The 22,046-nt window shown below is 39.9% G+C and overlaps 1 protein-coding gene across 1 annotated transcript in view; it reads left to right on the plus strand.

Moving 5' to 3' along the window:
- Positions 1–22,046, plus strand: part of LOC150081130 (focal adhesion kinase 1-like) — a 1,307,299-nt gene that overhangs the window by 1,254,801 nt on the left and 30,452 nt on the right. Inside the window, exon 29 of the mRNA XM_090380936.1 lies at positions 20,417–20,811. Coding sequence (XP_090237062.1) covers positions 20,417–20,811 — 395 coding nt within the window. The remainder of the gene's footprint in view (positions 1–20,416; positions 20,812–22,046) is intronic.

Raw genomic sequence — 22,046 nt, forward strand, 5'->3', positions numbered from 1 at the left:
ACAAATATACATGGTCTCAGTTCTAATCTCAACGATGTCCATTTCCACTTGCAGCCTGCTAAACCCCATGTACTTTTACTGACAGAATCTCAGTTATCGGTTGATTCAACTACTGCTCATCTCAGTTGCCCAAATTATTCGCTGTATGATTCCTTTTGCCTCAAAGGTGGTACTTGTGCATATGTCCATTCCGATATTCCATGTCCGAGACTTGGTAATTTGGAATCTCCTCTTTTCGATCTTCTCTGGCTTAAAATCTCTCTACCACATTGTGTCAAATTCATGTGTTGTCTTTACCGTCCTTTCAACTCCACTAATCACTTGGAGCACTTTGACTTCCTCTCTTTGCAACTTGACTTTCTCCAGTCCAACTTTCCTAACAGTGAGATAATTTTCCTTGGTGATTTTCGTGTTCACAACTCCAGCTGGTGTCCGTTTTCTAGTCACACCATCCCGGCTGGTCGAGATGCTGAGCCTTTTGCAATTACTAATGACCTTGCACAGATTATTCATTTACCTACAAGAATACTGGACAATCCCAGCCAACACGCTTGATCTTTTTCACACAAACAACCCTTCTAAGTACACGGTCGAAATGAGAGGTCCTTTAGGCACCTCAGATCACAACTTAGTGATTGTATCTTCTCCAATGAAGCCTTTATCTCATGGCTATTCCCATCCTTGTATTGTTTGGCATTACAAGAATGCAAAATGGGATGACCTGCGAGATTTCTTTTCTTCTTTTCCTTAGTCAGATTACTGTTTCAAAACTTCTGATGTGACCATTTGATCAGATCATGTCAGTGAAATTATTCTTGCAGGAATGGATTCGTTTATCCCACACTCCACTTAAAATTCTCGTCCTTTATCTGATCCTTGGTTTTCCAATAAATGTGCTAGGGCTGTTCAAGAGAAGAACGTTGCATATCGTAATCGGCTTGTTTCTCATTCTTCACTTTCATTTTCTACCTACACCAAAGCTTGCAACAATAGTAAAGCAGTTATTAATCCGTCCAAACTAGAGTTTCAACAGGCTAAGTGTAGAAAACTTGCTTCTTGCCCTAATGGTAGCCGAGCATTCTGGTCTATTGGCCGCAACTTTTGCCCATCTCTGCTCCCACCTCTGTCCAAACAAGATGGTTCTGTTGTCACTTCAGCCAAGGATAAAGCTAACCTGCTAGCATCCCATTTTTCTTCCAACTCATTTATTAATGATCTTGGTAAAACACCTCCCACCATTCCCAACACGCTCCATTCAATGCTGCGTCGGTCTTCCGTCAAAAGGATGTCAGAAGGATTTTGACAAATCTTGATGCTAAAAAAGCTCCAGGTCCCGATTCTATTTTTCCACTTGTTCTCAAAACCTGTGCTACTGAACTTACTCCTGTTCTTTGCCGCCTTTTTTCACTTTCTTATTCCAAAGGTGTTTTTTCTTCTGCTTGTAAATTTGCTCATATATAGCCAGTTCCTAAAAAGGGTGACAAATCCCTCCCATGCCATTATCGTCCCATTGCAATTACTTCTACTCTTTCTAAAGTAATGGAGAAATCAATTAATCACCAACTCTTAAATTACCTAGAAACCTTCCGTCTGATCAACGATCGCCAGTATGGATTCGCCCAGTGTCGATCCACTGGTGATATTTTGGCTTTAGCATTAGCATTAGTAGAGGCATTTGATGCAAGAAAGCAAGCTTATGCAGCATCAGCCAAAAAAAAAAAATAATAAAATAAAATAAAATAAAAAAATTAAAAAAAAAAATAAAAATAAAAAAAAAAAGAAACCACTTCCACTTCACACCTCTGTTCGTACAAAATACCTGTCCAGCTGAGCCTTAAACTTATTTAGGCTATCAACTTCCACGACAAGGAATGGAAGTCTGTTCCACCAACCAACCACCCGCTGGCTAAAGGCAAATTTCCGCACGTCTATCCTACATCTGTCTTTCCTCAATTTGAATTTATGCCCTCTCAGGTGATTATTCTGAGCGAGAGGAAGAATCCCATCAGCATTGAGCATGCTCAAACCATTCAAGGCCTTATACACCTCTATCAGATCACCTCGCTGGTGCCTAGGCTCCATACACTGTAATTTGCAAAACTTAAGCCTTTCTTCGTAAGAGCACCCCTTTGTTCCATTCACTATTCTTGTTGCCCTTCTCTGTACTCGTCCCAGCAGCTCTACATCCTTCTTGAAATGAGGTCTCCAGACCTGTATACAGTCCTCTAGGTGTGGCCTGACCATTGCCTTATACAAGGGAATAAACACCTCTTTATCCCTGCTAGAAAAATTCCTATATATCATTGACAATACACCATGAGCTACTCTTGCAGCCCATCTGCACTGCTCAGAGAACTTCATATCTGCCTGCACAACCACCCCCAAGTCCCTTTCATTCTCTATCACTGTCAGTGTAGTACCACAGAGTTCATACGTTGCTCTGGGGTTGCTGATTCCGATGTGTAGTACTGTACATTTGTAAATGTTAAACTTCATTTGCCACCTCTCAGCCCATCTGCTCAACCTTACCAGATCCTGTTGCAGCAGCATAGTGTCAGTATTGTGCTTGACAACCCTGCCTATCTTTGTATCGTCTGCAAACTTTGACATTAAGCTTGATATACCATCATCAATATCATTTATGAATACAGAAAACAATAATGGACCCAACACTGAGCCCTGAGGGACTCCACTAATAACATTAGTCCACAATGAGCAGTGTCCATTGATTACCACTCTCTGTCTTCTCCCCCTCAGCCACCCCTTTATCCATAGCAGCAATTTGCCTCCAATGTCACACTGCTCCAATTTGTGCAGCAGTCTTCCATGTGCAACAGTATCAAAAGCCTTTCTAAGATCTAAGTATATAATATCAAAGTTATTCCCTGCATCCAGTTCCTTTGTGACTGCATCATAGTATCCAATCAAATTGGTCAGGCAAGACTTCCCCTTAACAAAACCATGCTGTGTCCGAGCTTTAACTGAAGTCTTGTCTAAATGATCCTGCAGTGCGTCTTTAACTAGTGCCTCCATTAATTTTCCTGGAACAGAAGTTAAACTCACAGGTCTATAATTACTTGTGTCAGCCACTCCTTTGTGAATTGGGGTCACATTTGCACATCTCCAGTCTGTGGGTACCTCCCCTGAGTCCAAGGAAGCTCCCATAATTATGGCTAAGGGTTTGCTTACTTCCTCTGCTGCCTCCTTTAATATAACTGGATAGATCCCATCCACCCCGGGTGCCTTTCTTGTGTTTATCTTCAACAATTTCTCCTCCACTTAACTCTCAGTTATTACAAGATTCTCTACCTTACTGCTAGAGTTGAATACACCTCTGGCTTTCCCCTCACTCCATAACTCCTCATGTGTGAATGCCGATGCAAAATATTCATTTAGTTTGTTAGCTACCTGAGCAGGATGATCAACAGTTGACCCATCGATATCAAGTGGTCCAATCTGATTCATCCCCTTCCTTCTAGAGTTTACATAAGTAAAGAACTCTTTGCTGTTTTTCTTTGCATCCCTTGCCAAAGATTTCTCGTAATCTGCCTTCGCCTGCCTAACCTCCTTTGTAACTTGGTTACAGATCAACTTGTATCTATCATAGGCTTCTGTATCATGTGTTAATTTGTATGTATCCCATGCATGTTTCTTCTCTGCCATATGCCTCATCAGTTCATCTGACATCCATTTAGGCCTAAACCTTAAACAATATTTCTTGGTTGGTATGTAAAGCCTAGTAGCTTCCAAGATAAGTTCTTTGAATGCTTCCCATTTTGCATTTGCTGTTGGTAACATCATCAGTTGGTCCCACTGTATAGAATTTAAATACTGTCTCAGTCCATCGTAGTCGCCTTTACGAAAGCAATAACCCATCCCTTTACCCCTAATGGTAGTTACCTCTTTGAGTAAATCCCACTTCAGCACACTGTGATCACTGCCACCTAATGGTTTATTTATCTGCAGATTCTTAATGCATGAAGAATCACTGCTGATAATCAAATCAAGTGTATTCCTTCCTCTAGTTGCCTCCCGAACATGCTGATGTAGAAAACAATCATCCAATAAATCCACAAAAGCCTTGCTAGTGTGTGAGTGACCAGCCCCCAAATTCCAATCAATATCTGGGAAATTAAAATCTCCCATTATAAGACTCTCTGATTTACTGGCCCACTCTATTTCCCTGTACAGTTTCTTATTATACTCATCAGTGTCATTAGGCCTATAGCACACTCCTACTCTCAATTTTGATCTCCCAATGCTCATTTCACACCAAAGTGACTCGACACTACACTGTCTAGCGATGTCCACTGGCTTCACTTCCTTGGATTTTATGTATTTCTTAACTAATAGCATAACACCTCCTCCCTTCCTATCTAGTCTATCCTTTCTGTAGAAGTTGTACTCCCCAAATTCCAGTTCTGCATTCCTTATATCTGTGTGACACCACGTCTCTGATATCCCAACAATATCTGCCTTTGATGTTTTGAGCAATACCTCAAATTCATCAAATTTATTTACTAAACTCCTAGCATTGGTGTACACACAAGTATACATGCACCTATTTCTATTCTTAGCAACCCTAACACAACCCATGTGTTTACTTGTACCGCAATGACTCCCAGCAGTCTCTGAAATATCCTGCATCTTGTTTTTCAGGCTTCTTCTCATTCCAATAGAAGCAGTGCAAGAATCTCTTTCACCTCTGCCAGTGGCTACTGTTGATCTATTCGTCTTTGTCTCCCCCCCCAAACTAGCAGTTTTCCGACCCACCTAACACTGCCTGAGACTGACTTGCCTCGATAGCATCAGCAAATATTCTTGCACCCTTTCTATTTAAGTGTATCCCATCCCTGTAGAAGCAATCTCTCCTGTTAACAAGTACAGTCCAGGCTGAAAAAAATTCTACCCCTTGAGCCTTGCACAATCTTTCCAGGGCCGAATTGATCGACAAGGCTCTCATCATATACTCCCTCCTATCGTGTCTGGGCAGAATTGCAGACACTTTCAAATTCAACCCTATTTCACGGCTTTTTTTCAACAGTGACCTTGTTTGTTAAGCAATTCTGCCGGTCTCCTACTCTTGATATCATTAGTGCCAACGTGTACAACTATATCACCTTTTGTGCCCTTAAAAGATGATATCTGCTCTACAACGTCATCAACCTTTGCCCCTGGCAGACATACCCTGGTCCTGTTCCACCTATCCTTTTTACAAAGCATGTTCCCCATTTCCCTGACAATAGAGTCACCAACAACTACTAGTTCCTTTGGGACCTGCGCATTCTGCCTTGCGGGTTGCCGCTGTGTTGCGCGATGACCAAGTGCAAACTCTGGCGTTGATGTGGGCAGCTGAGAGCTTGATGGGCCCCTCAATTTAGTTCCTTCGAGGGCATCTACCCTGTCCTTCAAGCTCTCATATAGGCCCATAAGAACGCCGAGTTGTTGCCTGATTTCGATACACTCCTTGCATCGCGCACACACAAAGACACCCCCCGTGGCAATATCATGTCACGTACCTGATTGCTCCACAAACATCATGCAAGCTGTGCATTTTAGAAGGCTGTGATTCAGAAGGCAACTGCCCCCCCTCAGTTCTCCTCTGAGCCACAGCACTTCCATTAGCTTGAGCCTTTTGTTTTGCTGCTCTGGTCTGAGTCATGATTTCTTTTAATTTAAATAAAATTTCAATTTCAGTTTTTAACCCTATCTTATCTCCCAACACAGTTATAACGGAATATATATATTTTTAGTGTCAAGTATTAATTAACTCCGAGTTCCCTTTATATAACTTCCGTATCAGTTAAGTATTAATTAATTATGTCACGTTTGTAATCTAAGTCGGTATATGTATTTAGTTAAAAGTACAATTTAAATGCCAACGAAGTTCAACAATTTAATAGATTTTACCGATCACTGAAAATATACCGATCACTCAGTGAAAATATACCGATCACTGAAAATATACCGATCACATCTATACTATACTAACGGTATCTAGGTTCGATATATAACGATCGTATGACAAAGACAAGGGCGGGAAATTCTGAACGGTAAATCTATGGACACTTAAGTATTAATTAACTTTCAAATCTCGCTGTCTCAATTCAGAATAAACTAATGATCCTTACTAGGTCTATAAGCTACTTACAAAAAATAATTTGATGTAAAAAATATTCAATAAGCTGCTAAATATAGCTAAAAAAACTTCTCGTTCAGCGGAGTTGCGACTTGTAACACGTGGATACCCTTACCGATACTTTTATGCAATTGCAAGGCCGAGTAAAGTATAAATACACCAAATTAATCAGAAAATCACAAAATAATGCTATACTACTAAATTTAAATCAAAAGTTTTAGAAAAACAATAATTTCAAATCAATAAATAAGAAAAATCCACTTAGCGGCTTTGAACACGTCTGGCCCCTACTAGCCTCGTCAGCAAACTTAGGCCAACCCTGGTGTTACCCATTTATGGACTAATTCAATGGAAAAGTTTGGTGAAACTCAAGCAGTTGCTCTTGACAACTCAAAGACTTTTGATCTTGTTTGGCATAAAGATCTTCTAAACAAGCTTCCATCTTATGGTTTGCCAACTGTTTTTTTGTAATTGGTTATCCAGTTTTCTCTCTGATCACTCACTGAAGATGATGGTAGTTGGCTCTCTGTCTTCTAACTTCTCCACTAATGCCGGTGTCCTCCAAGGTTCAGTTCTTTCTCCCACTCTTTTCCTCTTGTATATTAATGACCTTCTTTCATTGTCTGGAAATCCTATCCATAGTTTTGCCGACGATAGAACATTGCATTCCACTTTCCATTTTGAGAAACCTTGCCCTGCTCAATCAGCTTCAACTTTTCAAAAATCTGCTACAGATTCCTTAAATGCCGATCTCCTGGTAATTCTCCAGTGGGGCAAAGACAACTTAGTTGATTTCAATCCTTCTAAAACTCAGTCTTGTCTTTTATCTCACAAAAAAGGATTCTTCTGCTCCTGTGCTTATCTTTGGTGACACTCCGATTTCCAGGCAAAATGATATATCTCTTTTGGGGATTACCCTGGCTTCCAATCTCTCTTGACACAAGCACGTTACAAATATTGCTTCCTCTGTATCTAAAAAACTTGGTTTTCTCTTTCACTCTCGCCTTTACGTTTCTTCCAAACAGCTGTTCACTCTGTAGAAATTGCAAATCCGCCCTACCATGGAATATTGTTCCCACAACTGGGGTGGTGCCCCCAAAACCTCTCTCAGGCTTATTGATTCCGTTAAGAAGAGGGCAGTTAGGTTAATTAATGATTCATCTCTAACAGAGTCTCTCCACTCACTGTCTCATAGACATACTGTTTCTGCTGCATGCCTCTTCTACAGGTATTTGCATCGGCACTGTTCTTCTGAATTGGCTTCTATAATAACTGCGCTCTCTTTCAAAACAGCCGGAACACGTGCCACCACCAGCCAACATCCATTTACTGTCCAACTTCAAACTCACAGAACCAACTTTTCATCTTCTTCGTTTATTCATTCAACTGCCGTTTTCTGGAACAAGCTTCCTTCATACGTATTTCCTGAAAATTACAGTCTACAGAAGTTCAAGTCCAGTGTCAACAAATATCTTCTTTCATTTTCTCAATCTAAAACCAAGCACGGTACTAAGTACTATAGGTTCTAATACCTTTCGTGTTTAGGATTTACATAAAAAAAAAAAAAAAAGTCAAGTTGCAAAGAGAGGAAGTCAAAGAGTTCCAAGTGATTAGTACAGTTTGGGAATCGTAGAGACAACAGATGAATTTGACAGAATGAGGTAGAGAGATTTCAAGCCAGAGAAGATCGAAAAAAGAGATTCTAAATTACCAAGTCTCTGACAGAGAATATCGGAAAGGACATATGCACAAGTACCACTTTGATGAGAAAGGAATCATACAGCGAATAATTTGGTCAACTGAGATGAGCAGTGGTTGAATCAACCAATAACTGAGATTCTCTCAGAAAAAGTACATGAGGTTTGGCAAATTGTATTTGGAATTGGACATCATTGAGATCAGAAATGAGACCACATATATTTGTGAAATGGACTAGGAAGTGTTTGGGAGGTTTAGATCTTTTTACTGATAAGTTTGCTCTATTGGTTTGACAATTCATAGTGTATTCAATAGAAAGAAAAAGTGTGGGGGGTGACATGCTGTATGAAGTAATGAAATTTTTGGATATGGCATATGCATTGTAAGAATATACCCAAATCCTTGACATAATGTGGTCTCGACAATGCCCCCCCCCTCGCATATACACTACTCCGACTCCCTCCAGTCACTATCTGGCAGAGTAGAGGCAACAAGATTATACACTAGCTGATGTGGATGCCTCCTAGAGAGTTACCAATAGGTTCGGTCCGGTGTACTAACTAGCGGCCAGCCGGCCTGCGAACACCATTTTAGAGCTTTACCCTTGAAATGTAAGGAAGTTTGGATCATGCTATGGTATTCATCATAACATCAAAAGACATCAATCATACTGCATAATGGAAGAGTTGTGAGAGGGGGTTGCCTGGAACTTAGCTCTGGCGACTAAACATGGGTTCCGCCACTTCTAGACTCCAATAAGCAAAGTTCTGGTATTGCACTGGTTGGTGAGGGTCATTTACCACCTAGTATTACCTGCTAACACAGAGAGGGACGGCATTCCTCTATGTAGTGTGAGGACCATATCTGGGTCGTCACCCACAGTGCTTGCGCATGGGATTTATACCCAGGATTATTCATTAACCTTCACATCATTGTGAAGGTGCAAGCAGAGGATTTGGCTTTCACAGTCCATCTGGACTTTGCCAAAATTGGGTCACTTGATGTGAGTGTCACTCGAATATCAGTTACATCAGCGTTTTAGACTCCCATGTAGCAAGCATAGCTTGTCTGACCTATCTGAGAGAATGTCTGCAACAGCCTCAAGGACCAATATCTACAATAATTTTAAATGAATAGCATTGATTTAAATGATTAGCATTCAACCTTGGTGAAACAGCAGAAAGAGATTGTTGTCCACAAGCAGAAACATAAGAAATTCTTTGAAATCATGATTCACAAGTTGGTACAATATGTAGAGAACCATGAATAGATACCTTATAAATCACAATGTGCCGATAATGTCATCTTAATATCACACATCAAAAATAATATATCACACAAATAAACTATATACACCTAGTACAGAATTTAACAAAAACTAAAACTTAAATGAAAATATGAAAGAAAAGAGAAAATTAAAATAGATGAACAAGCCACAGAGCATATTAAAAAATTCAACTATTTGGATACACTACTAATTGAAAACTTGTGACATCAAAATAAATAGAAATCAAATAGCTCTTGGTGGTCTTGTATGGCCAGTTTGGGAAAAAAATCCAGAAAAACTAATAAATTTCCTAAACTTAAAAAAAAAAAAAAAACTGTACCAGTTCATCATGACACCAAGCTACAGATGTGAAAGCATAGATGATTAAATTAAAAGAACAAATTGTTAACATTTGAAAGAAATCACTATTAGAAACATTAATCAATTAAAATGAACAGAGAAAAAGAAATAAATGTGATGGAACTGAAGCCTCCTGAATCAGGAACTCTATGATTAATCTGTGATGCTACTAAAACACTGACTCAAATCTATAAAATGCCTTTATTAAACAAAAAAAAACAAAAATATATGTACTAACTGTATAAACTGTATATTAAAATAAAATAAGATGGTATATAACAAGAATAAAATGTGATAGAATACAAAATTAAAGGCACTAAAAAGATGTTTAAAATCACTAAAACAGGAGCTTTCGGCCGCAGCAGCCGCCTTCACCAGTAATAATGGTTGCAGGTTATCCAAAAACCTATATATGTACACATGCCCCAGCATGTCTGTGACATGAACTATGGCACCTGTGCACGGTCCACTTCTTGTGTGTTGGAACCAGAAATGGAATGAACCACTCTAAACCGTTCGTCTCTCCTAAGGGTAAGGGCTTCAAAGAGTGGATGAATGCAACAGCCCTTATCCCTATTAAGACTATAGCTTCCAGATGAACATATCCTTAAACTCTCTAGCCATTTCCAGTTCCAAAAGCCATGCGCTCTATCCACGATCACTGCTTCTTTAGCTGTAATGCCATGCCTAATTTCCCAAGCATGTTTAGCTACAGCTGAACCCACATAATTGGCTGTCTTGAGGGCCCTATTGTGTTCCCCCCAAGTAATCACGCAGCCTACATTTTGTTTCCCCCCACCCAACACTCCCCACAATCTGGACACTCAATTTCATATACGACCCCACTAGTGTCATCACCCGCAATAGGATCTTTGATTGTGGACACTACTGTGTGCAGTCTCCAACCCGGAAGCTGCACACAGCGTATCTTATAAGAACATAAAATATGTGAAATGGGTTCTGAAATGCCCGGATAGTAGGGATGACATGCAGTGGTAACAGGTGTAAAAGTATCGACTGCTACTCATATCTCTTAAACACCCCTCTGGAGGTAACTGCACGTTACTAGGTCAGCCATAACCCGTTTAGTCTCGTCGCCTCTCTCCTCAGATGGAGAGCAATGGGACCCCACCCTTCCCATTATGGCCTTAACCACACTATTTTTGTGGTAACCGATCTGAGTAGTTTTAAAGACAACAGAAAACCTGTGTGTATTAGCCACGACACACGGGTTTTCTGTAAACCTTAGTTTTCAAGTGTTGGCTTTCTCTGTACACACACACACACACACACACACACACACACACACACACACACACACACACACATCTAGGAATGGAAGGGTCCCCCCCCCCCGCTCAACTTCTGAGATAAACTGAATATACGGCAAACCGTTATTCAACCAATTAAGTACTTCTGTTTCGTATCCTCTTTGTATTACCATGAACGTGTCGACATGCCTCTTCCACACCCGTAATGGGGGTGGACTAGGGCTCCCCAACATCCTGTCTTCGAACTCTTCCATGGCACTCTGTGGACCTGCTGGTACATTACATTTTGAAATAACATGGTGGTATTAGATAAGCATAAACTAACACCTTCACAAATTGTCTTCACCACTTAGGGCTGTCCTATCCTTCAAAGTACCATCCCTACTCAAAGCCTTCTGCACACAATCCAAACCATGTTCAATGGGTGTGAACAAAGAAACAATGTCTAAAAATGCCATAATCTCACCCTCTTCTACCTCCTGAGCACGGACGAACTGCACAAACTCTCTGCTGTTTTTAATGTTTTGTAATCCGAGTACCCCACTACAGGGGATACAAGTTCAGCCAAAAATGCCGGATAGTGAATGCATCGGACTCCCCACAAACGACACAGTGGGCCTGAGAGGTACCCCAGCCTTGTGCATTTTATGCAGGCCATAAAATCTAGGCAAATGACAGCCCAGTGCATGCAACCTCCTCAGATATTTTTCCCGCCTTGAGCCAACTCTGGACTAATATGTTAACTTGTTGTTCCAGCCCACCCAGGGGGGTTTGTAAGAAAGGTCCTATATGTAGACCTATCATTTGATAAACTAAGGGCCTTTTCCTGATAATCATCTTTGTGCTATAAAACCGTGGATCTACCCTTGTTCGCACGTAGTACCACAATACTATCATCTTGTTTTAACTCCCCTAATGCTCTTCTTTGTGCAGCTGTTAAATTGGAAGTGGCTTTGTGTTTTGAACCTAACACACACAACGTCCTAATCCGGATCTCATTAGCTGTGACTGCGTAGGCTCCCCATAGCAGGTATAGCAATGGATATAGATAGGGCTGTGGCCAATCTACCTGAGGTCACAGCTAATGAGATCTGGATTAGGACGTTGTGCGTGTTGGGTTCAGCACGCAAAGTCTCTTCCAATTTAACAGCTGCACAAAGAAAAGCATTAGGGGAATTAAAACAAGATTATAGTACTGTGGTACTACGTGCAGACAAGGGTAGATCTACAGTAGTGTTGAACAAAGATGATTATCAGGAAAAGGCCCTTAGTTTATTAAATGATAGGTCTACATATAGGATCATTCCTAGGAACCCCCCTGGGCAGGCTGGAACAACAAGTTAACAAATTAGTCCAGAGTTGGATCAAGGCAGAAAAAATATCTGAGGAGGTTTCATGCACCGGGCTGTCATTTGCCTAGATTTTATGGCCTGCCTAAAGTGCACAAGGCTGGGGTTACCTCTCAGACCCATTGCGTCGTTTGTGGGCAGTCCAGTGCATGCACTATCCAGCATTTTTGGCTGAACTTGTATCCCCCATAGTGGGGCACTTGGATTACACCATTTAAAACAGCAAGAAGTTTGTGCGGTTCATCTGTGCTCAGGAGGTAGAAGAGGCTGAGATTATGGCATCTTTCAATGCCATTCTTTGTTCACATGTATACCCATAAAATATGGCTTGGATTGTGTGCAGAATGCTTTGAGTGGGGATGGTACTTTAAAGAATAGGACAGCCCTAAGTGGTGAAGACATTTGTGAAGGTGTTAGTTTATGCTTATCTAGTACCACCATGTTATTTCAAAATGTTATATACCAGCAGGTTTGCAGAGTGGCCGTGGAAGAGTTCGAAGACAGAATTGTTGGGGAGCTCTAGTCCACCCCCATTACTGGTGTGGATGAGGTACGTTGATGACACGTTCACATATGTCGATGACACGTCGACAAAGAGGATACGAAACAGAAGTACTTAATTGGTTGAATAACAGTTCACCCTATAACCAGTTTACCTCGGAAGTTGAGCAGGGGGGGTACCTTCTGTTCCTAGATGTGTGTGTGTGTACATAGAAGGTCAGAACTTGAAAACTAAGTTTAGAGAAAGCCTGTGTGTCATGGCAAATACACATACTTTAAATCTGCTCAGGCCGGTTGCCACAAAAATAGTGTGGTTAAGGCCTTAATGGGAACGGTGGGGCCCCACTGCTCATCATCTGGGAAGAGGGGCGACGAGACTAAATGGGTTATGGCTGTCCTAGTAACATTAGCATTAGCATTAGTAGAGGCATTTGATGCAAGAAAGCAAGCTTATGCAGCATCAGCCAAAAAAAAAAAAAAAAAAAAAAAAAATTCCACTTCACCCCTCTGTTCGTTCAAAATACCTGTCCAGCTGAGCCTTAAACTTATTTAGGCTATCAACTTCCACGACAAGGGATGGAAGTCTGTTCCACCAACCAACCACCCGCTGGCTAAAGGCAAATTTCTGCACGTCTATCCTACATCTGTCTTTCCTCAATTTGAATTTATGCCCTCTCAGGTGATTATTCTGAGTGAGAGGAAGAATCCCATCAGCATTGAGCATGCTCAAACCATTCAATGCTTTATACACCTCTATCAGATCACCTCGCTGGTGCCTAGTCTCCAGACACTGTGATTTGCAAAACTTAAGCCTTTCTTCGTAAGAGCACCCCTTTGTTCCATTCACTAATCTTGTTGCCCTTCTCTGCACTCGTTCCAGCAGCTCTACATCCTTCTTGAAATGAGGCCTCCAGACCTGTATACAGTACTCTAGGTGTGGCCTAACCATTGCCTTATACAAGGGAATAATCACCTCCTTATCCCTGCTAGAAAAATTCCTATATATCATTGACAATACACCATGAGCTACTCTTGCAGCCCGTCTGCACTGCTCAGAGAACTTCATATCTGCCTGCACAACCACCCCCAGGTCTCTTTCATTCTCTACCACTGACAGTGTAGTACCACAGAGTTGATATGTTGCTCTGGGGTTGCTGTTTCCCATGTGTAGTACTTTACATTTGTCAATGTTAAACTTCATTTGCCACCTCTCAGCCCATCTGCTCAACCTTTCCAGATCCTGTTGCAGCAGCATAGTGTCAGTGGTGTCCTTGACAACCCTGCCTACCTTTGTATCGTCTGCAAACTTCGACATTAAGCTTGATATACCATCATCAATATCATTTATGAATACAGAAAACAATAATGGACCCAACACTGAGCCCTCAGGGACTCCACTAATAACATTAGTCCACGATTTATCCATAGCAGCAATTTGCCTCCAATGTCACACTGCTCCAATTTGTGCAGCAGTCTTCCATGTGCAACAGTATCGAAAGCCTTTCTAAGATCCAAGTATATAATATCAAAGTTATTCCCCATCCAGTTCCTTTGTGACTGCATCATAGTATCCAATCAAATTGGTCAGGCAAGACTTCCCCTTAACAAAACCATGCTGTGTCCAAGCTATAACTGAAGTCTTGTCTAAATGATCCTGCAGTGCTTCTTTAACTAGTGCCTCCATTAATTTTCGTGGAACAGAAGTTAAACTCACAGGTCTATAATTGCTTGTGTCAGCCTTTGATCCTCCTTTGTGAATTGGGGTCACATTTGCACATCTCCAGTCTGTGGGTACCTCCCCTGAGGCCAAGGAAGCTCTCATAATTATGGCTAAGGGTTTGCTTATTTCCTCTGCTGCCTCCTTTAATATAACTGGATAGATCCCATCCACCCCGGTGGCCTTTCTTGTGTTTATCTTCAACAATTTCTCCTCCACTTTGCTCTCAGTTATTACAAGATTCTCTAGCTTACTGCTAGAGTTGAATACACCTCTGGCTTTCCCCTCGCTAAATAACTCCTCGTGTGTGAATGTCGATGGAAAATATTCATTTAGTTTGTTAGCTACCTGAGCAGGATCATCAACAGTTGACCCATCGATATCAAGTGGACCAATCTGATTCATCCCCTTGCTTCTAGAGTTTACATAAGTAAAGAACTCTTTGCTGTTTTTCTTTGCATCCCTTGCCAAAGATTTCTCGTAATCTGCCTTCGCCTGCCTAACCTCCTTTATAATTGGTTACAGATCAACTTGTATCTATCATAGGCTTCTGTGTCATGTGTTAATGTATATGTATCCCATGCATGTTTCTTCTCTGCCATATGCCTCATCAGTTCATCTGACAGCCATTTAGGCCTAAACATTGAACCATATTTCTTAGTTGGTATGTAAAGCCTAGTAGCTTCCAAGATAAGTTCTTTGAATGCTTCCCATTTTGCATTTGCTGTTGGTAACATCATCAGTTGGTCCCACTGTATAGAATTTAAATACTGTCTCAGTCCATCGTAGTCGCCTTTACGAAAGCAATAACCCTTCCCTTTACCCCTAATGGTAGTTACCTCTTTGAGTAAATCCCACTTCAGCACACTGTGATCACTGCCACCTAATGGTTCATTTATCTGCAGATTCTTAATGGATGAAGAATCACTGCTGATAATCAAATCAAGAGTATTCCTCCCTCTAGTTGCCTCCCGAACATGCTGATGTAGAATACAATCATCCAATAAATCCACAAAAGCCTTGCTAGTGTGTGAGTGACCAGCCCCCAAATTCCAGTCAGTATCTGGGAAATTAAAATCTCCCAATATAAGACTCTCTGATTTACTGGCCCACTCTATTTCCCTGTACAGTTTCTTATTATACTCATCAGAGTCATTAGGCCTATAGCACACTCCTACTCTCAATTTTGATCTCCCAATGCGTATGTCACACCAAACTGACTCGACACTGCACTGTCCAGCGATGTCCACTGGCTTCACTTCCTTGGATTTTATGTATTTTGTAACTAATAGCATAACCCCTCCTCCCTTCCTATTCAGTCTATCCTTTCTGTAGACGTTGTACTCCCCAAATTCCAGTTCTGCATTCCTTATATCTGTGTGACACCACGTCTCTGATATCCCAACAATATCCTTATATCTGTGTGACACCAAGTCTCTGATATCCCAACAATATCTGCCTTTGATGTTTTGAGCAATACCTCAAATTCATCAATTTTATTTACTAAACTCCTAGCATTGGTGTACACGCAAGTATACATGCAACTATTTCTATTCTTAGCTACCCTAACACAACCAATGTGTTTACTTGTAGCGCAATGACTCCCAGCAGTCTGTGAAATATCCTGAATCTTGTTTTTCAGGCTTCTGCTCATTCCAATAGAAGCAGTGCAAGAATCTCTTTCACCTCTGCCAGTGGCTACTGTTAATCTATTCGTCTTTGTCTCCCCCCAAGCTAGCAGTTTTCCGACCCACCTAACACTGCCTCCATAGCATCAGCAAATATTCTTGCACCCTTTCTATTTAACTGTATCCCATCCCTGTAGAAGCAATCTCTCCTGTTAACAAGTACAGTCCAGACTGAAAAAAATTCTACCCCTTGAGCCTTGCACAATCTTTCCAGGGCCGAATTGATCGACAGGGCTCTCATCATATACTCCCTCCAATCGTGTCTGGGCAGAATTGCAGACACTTTCAAATTCAACCCTATTTCACGGCTTTTTTTCAACAGTGACCTGTACTTGTTAAGCAGTTCTGCCGGTCTCCTACTCTTGATATCATTAGTGCCAACGTGTACAACTATATCACCTTTTGTACCCTTAAAAGATGATATCTGCTCTACAACATCATCAACCTTTGCCCCTGGCAAACATACTCTGGTCCTGTTCCACCTATCCTTTTTACAAAGCATGTTCCCCGTTTCCCTGACAATAGAGTAACCAAGAACTACTAGTTCCTTTGGGACCAGCGCATTCTGCCTTGGGGGTTACCACGGTAACGTGCGGTTATCACCCAGAACATTATTGAGGTGTGTTTAAGAGATATGAGTAGCAGTCGCAGGGATGATTTTACACCTGTTGCCACCACATACATGATAGGTCCCTACTATCTGGGCATTTCAGAACCCATTTCCCATATTTTACGTTCGTGTAAGATACGCTGTGTGCAGCTGCCAGGTCGGAGACTGCACACAATAGTGTCTACAATCAAAGACCCTATTGCGGGTAAAGACACTAGTGGGGTCATATATAAAATTGAGTGTCCAGATTGTAGGGAATGTTGTGTGGGGTAAACGAAACATGGGTTGCGTGGTTGCCTGTGGGAATTCAATAGGGCCCTCAAGACAGCCAAGGGCACCTCCGTAGCCAGGTGGGAAGGAGCAGCAGTGCATAACACACGCTTCTTGATTAGACCGGGGTTCGATCGAGCCCGTCACCACCAAATACGGAGGATGCAGAAAGGTCAGGGAATGACCACCACATATTCCCGGAGCAATATGGCCTTTGCTAATGCTCCTAAAAACCAAATAACAAACAAACAAGACAGCCAATTACGTGGTTGAATAACAATTCGCCCTATAATCAGTTTACCTCGGAAGTTGAGCTGGGGGGGGGCTTCTGTTCCTAGATATGGTGTGTTCGGCCATAGCTAAACATGCCTGGGAAACTGGGCATGGCTTTTGGAACTGGAAATGACTAGAGAGTTTAAGGATATGTTTGTCTGGATGCTATAGTCTTAATAGGGATATTGGCTGTCGCATTCATTCACCCTTTGAAGCCCTTATCCTAAGGAGAGACGAACGGTTTAGAGTGGTTCGTTCCATTTCCAGTTCCAACGCACAAGAATTGGACCGTGCGCAGGTGCCATAGTTTGTGTCGCGGACCTGCTGGGGCGTATGTGTAGATATATAGATTTTCGGATAACCTGCAACCATTATTGCTGATGAAGGCAGCCACTGCTGGGGAAAGCTCCCATTTTAGTGATTTTAAACATCTTTTTAGTGCTTTTAATTTTATATTTTATCGCATTTTTTTCTCTTTATATACCATCTTATTTTATTTTATTTTAATTTTATTTTAATATACAGTTTATACAGTCAGTACATGTATTTTTATTTTTTTTGTTGGCATTTTATCGATTTGAGTCAATGTTTTAGTAGCATCATAGATGATTCAAACAGGTTTAATAATCAAAAAGAAATTCCAGTATATGACATATAGCCTCACATAGAACGTACAGATCCACAAAGAAACCCTAATTGTCCAAGGACCAAATGGATAACAATTTAATGAACAGTTGGATGCCTGAGTTTTCAGGACATAAAGAACATGGAAAGAGATAGACAGTGAAGGCAATTTTATTTGTTGACAACAATCTCTTTCTGTACAATCATAAAATGAAAAAAAAAAAAAAAAAGGAAATAATGTTTAAGAGAATTTGTATACGTGACTTGATGGCTTGACTTGAACAGGCTTTGGGAATGGTCAGAAAAGTGACAACTAAGTTTTAATGCAACAAAATGCAAGGTCTTACATTTGGGGAAGAGTAACTCCAGAATAAATTATACACTTGGGGGTTGAATTAAAAACAGTGGAGAAGGAAAGGGATATGGGAGTTACAATAGGGGCAGTCATGAAATTTTCTGAATAGTGTAAACAGGCAGCCAGGAAAGCCCATGGTGTCCTATCGATGATTTATCAAAAGATCCTGTAGAGATAGGATGTTATAATCCCACTGTATAAGGCAATTGTAAGACCACATTTGGAATACCGTGTGCAGGTATGGAGTCCTCATCTAAAAAAAGATATTGAGCTTCTTGAAAGGACCCAAAGATGAGCAACTTAAATGGTGAGATCGGCAAAAGGACAACCATATCAGCAAAGACTCCAATTATGTTACCTACAGAGCTTGGCAACCAGGCACTTCAGGGGTGACCTGATCGAGGGTTATAAGGCACTGATTTTGTTTAGTAAAATGAATTAAAGTGGAATTTTCACTATTATAAAGAATTACAGAACTAGGGGTCATAAATTCAAACTACAGGAGTTGAGGTTAGATTAGATTGTAGGAAGATTTCTTTTAATCTGCGAGTCATTGATTGCTGGAACAAGTTGCCTTCGCAGGTAGTTGAGGCTGACAGTTTGAATAAATTCAAAGGTTAACTGAATAGTTACCTGTATGAGCAGGAAAGCATATGATTTGTATTTTGTTATCTACTTTTTTTTTTCTTAGCCAGTGCAGCAAAAGCTCATGGCTTCCCTGTTCTATATGACAAATACTATCTATATTCATTCAACTTTTTTTCTGAAACAACCTTCATATTTCCTTAATATGATAGCATAGCTTAATTTATTATGGTACTCACCTGTTTTTTATAATCTGCAATTGATGTTTGAATAGGTTGGATGATAATTTTAATTTAAATTAGGAATAAGTAAGTTGGGGTTTAAAAACAGAAGTTAAAATATGCGCAAGGAAGTAATAGTGCACGTCTTCATCCTTGGTTGTCAATATTAAAGTTGAAAATAAATGGTTAATACTGGAGGCCAATAGCCATAACAAGTGGCTTTCATTATCCAATTCTTCAGTTGGCAATGATGGGTTGAGAGTGAACAAGGGAATAATCACCTCCTTATCCATACAGGAATTTTTCTAGCAGGGATAAGGAGGTGATTATTCCCTTGTATAAGGCAATGGTTAGGCCACATCTTGAGTACTGTATACAGGTCTGGAGGCCTCATTTCAAGAAGGATGTAGAGCTGCTGGAACGGGTACAGAGAAGGGCAACAAGATTAGTAAATGGAACAAAGGGTTGCTCTTACGAAGAAAGGCTTAAGTTTTGCAAATTACAGAGTCTGGAGACTAGGCACCGGCGAGGTGATCTGATAGAGGTGTATAAGGCCTTGAATGGTTTGAGCATGCTCAATGCCAATGGGATTCTTCATCCTTCTCAGAATAATCACCTCAGAGGGCATAAATTCAAATTGAGGAAGGACGGATGTCGGATAGATGTGCGGAAATTTGCCTTTGGCCAGCGGGTGGTTGGTTGGTGGAACCGACTTCCATCACTTGTTGTTGAAGTTGATAGCCTAAACAAATTTAAAGCTCAACTGGACAGGTATTTCGAACGAACGGAGGGGTGAAATGGGAGAGGGTTTTTTTTTTTTTTTTTGGGCTGATGCTGAATAAGCTTGCTTTCTTGCATCGTATGCCTCTACTAATGCTAATGCTAATGCTAATTTAAGAAAGCTAAGTTCCCATGATGCTCCTGGTTACATATGGAAATCTCAGGTGCATGAGATTCCAAGCCGGTTGCAACATTACTTACTCCTAATTTAAATTAAAATTATCATCCACCCTATTCAAACATCAATTGCAGATTATAAAAAAAGGTGAGTACCATAATAAATTAAGCTATGCTATCGTATTAAGTCAATTATAAATGGTATTTTAAGTAATCTACAATTATCGAACCTTCATATTTCCTGAAAATTATAATCTACAGAAGTTCAAGTCTTCTGAAGTCTTTCATCAAAAGATGAAAGTTTCTTCTTTCATCTTTTCAACCTTCAGCCCATGCACGGTACTGAGTACTATAGGTTCTAATACCTCTTGTGTTTGGGGTTTTCATAAAAAAAAATAAAAATACTAATTTCTCATTATAAATTTAAACATTGTTTCTAATATATTTGAGAGAATTGAAGAGATTATTAAAAACTTTCTGAGTAATATTTTTGTGTGATTGTTTGTTGATTAAATCTCCATTCGAATTTAATGAAGTTAAATGTTATTTTTTCTTTCCACTTGTAAATTGAACTTTTATATTTTATTACAGATTGAAATGGCTCAAAAAGTCCTCAGTAAAGATATGTTAGCATTAGTACAGGCAATGAAACAAGCTCAGAAATATTCCCAGACTACTTTAGATTTAGAATACCGGAAACATATGCTGTCAGCAGCTCACGTTCTTGCTATCGATGCAAAGCACCTCCTGGACGTTGTTGATTCTGCCAAAAAAAGAGCAGATATTATTATTCTGAATGAGCAAACTAGAGAATCCTGTGAACCATCTCAACAGAATGTTTCCTCCAAGAATCCTCTGCTAGATTCCATTAATGACAGCCAGAAAATTGTTTCAACCCAGTCATTTTCAGATTATGAATCAGAATTACAAGCTGTGTCACAAGAAGATGAATTTAGTATAACAGCAGATGAAAATGAAGGAAATAGGTGTGATACATTAATATAATTATGGATATTTTGTAAGGGTCTTGTCTACTTGCATTAAATTTTAAATTGACAATTGTAATTTTTAATGTGCAATGCTAATATCTTAAAGATTTTGTTAGTAAATAATCAGTAAGCATGAAACATATCATGTGATGGCTCACATGTATATATTTAACATCAGTATTAATTTTTATTTTATTTATTAGTTCCTTTCATTATATGTTTAATGATAAATGTACGGGTATATAATGTACTGGATATGTGTATGAATCGATAATGTTTATATCTGTGTAGTTCTTTGTACTTTAAGCACTTAATTATTAGTTAAATTACTGATTTAGGCACTGAACATGTTCTGCAGTGTTTAAAGTTCTTAGATCTCAAGAAAATTTAATTATTTAAATGAAACTCCTCTTATTATTTTACAAATATTAGATCATTACCATAACACTGTATTTTTCATCCTTGTTTGATGTGCAGTTGCTAATTAAGATTAAGTTGCTCACCTCCCTAATAAAACAAAAGTACTCATGGTGACTGTTATACTTCATTTTTGGTTTTATTATAAAAAATTAATTTTTAGCTTTTTTCTTGAATATCTTTTTATTAATTAAAAGTAATTTACTTCATTGCTTAATTGATTGTGCTATATTTGTTTTATAACTATTCTCCCCACTCTCTTTCTGAATTTCAATTTTTATTATTCATATTACTAGTAGTAGTAATGGCAAATGATGTAAGAAAGAAAGCTTATATAGCATCAGCCAAAAAAAAAAAAAAAAAAAAGTGCTTCCCATTTCACCTCTCCATCCCCCCCCCCTAATGGTTTATCTAGTCCTTGAATTTATTCAAACTACCCACCTCCACACTACCAGATGAGAGTTTGTTCCAACAGTCAACTACCCTCTGGTGGAAGGCAAATTTTCAGTTTCCTCAGTTTGAGTTTATGCCACCTCATACAATGTTTAGTCAGAGCAAGAGAAAGGCTTCATCAGCAGTTAGCTTACTCAGTCTATTCAAGGCCTTAAACACCTCAATTAGATCTCCTTGGGGTCTCCAGATGCTGTAGTTTGCAAAATGGAAGCCTTTCCTAATAAGGGCACCCTATTACCATCTTGTTGCACTTCTCTGTATCTGTTGGAACAGATACAGAGAAGTATCAAAAATCATCTAAAATGATTTTTGCAGACCTGTATGTAGTATTCAAGATATGGCCTAAACATTGTATAAAATAA

The sequence above is a fragment of the Mastigoproctus giganteus genome, chromosome 9, assembly GCF_048544385.1.
Source record: "Mastigoproctus giganteus isolate SK-2022 chromosome 9, ASM4854438v1, whole genome shotgun sequence".
NCBI classification, from domain to species: domain Eukaryota; kingdom Metazoa; phylum Arthropoda; class Arachnida; order Uropygi; family Thelyphonidae; genus Mastigoproctus; species Mastigoproctus giganteus.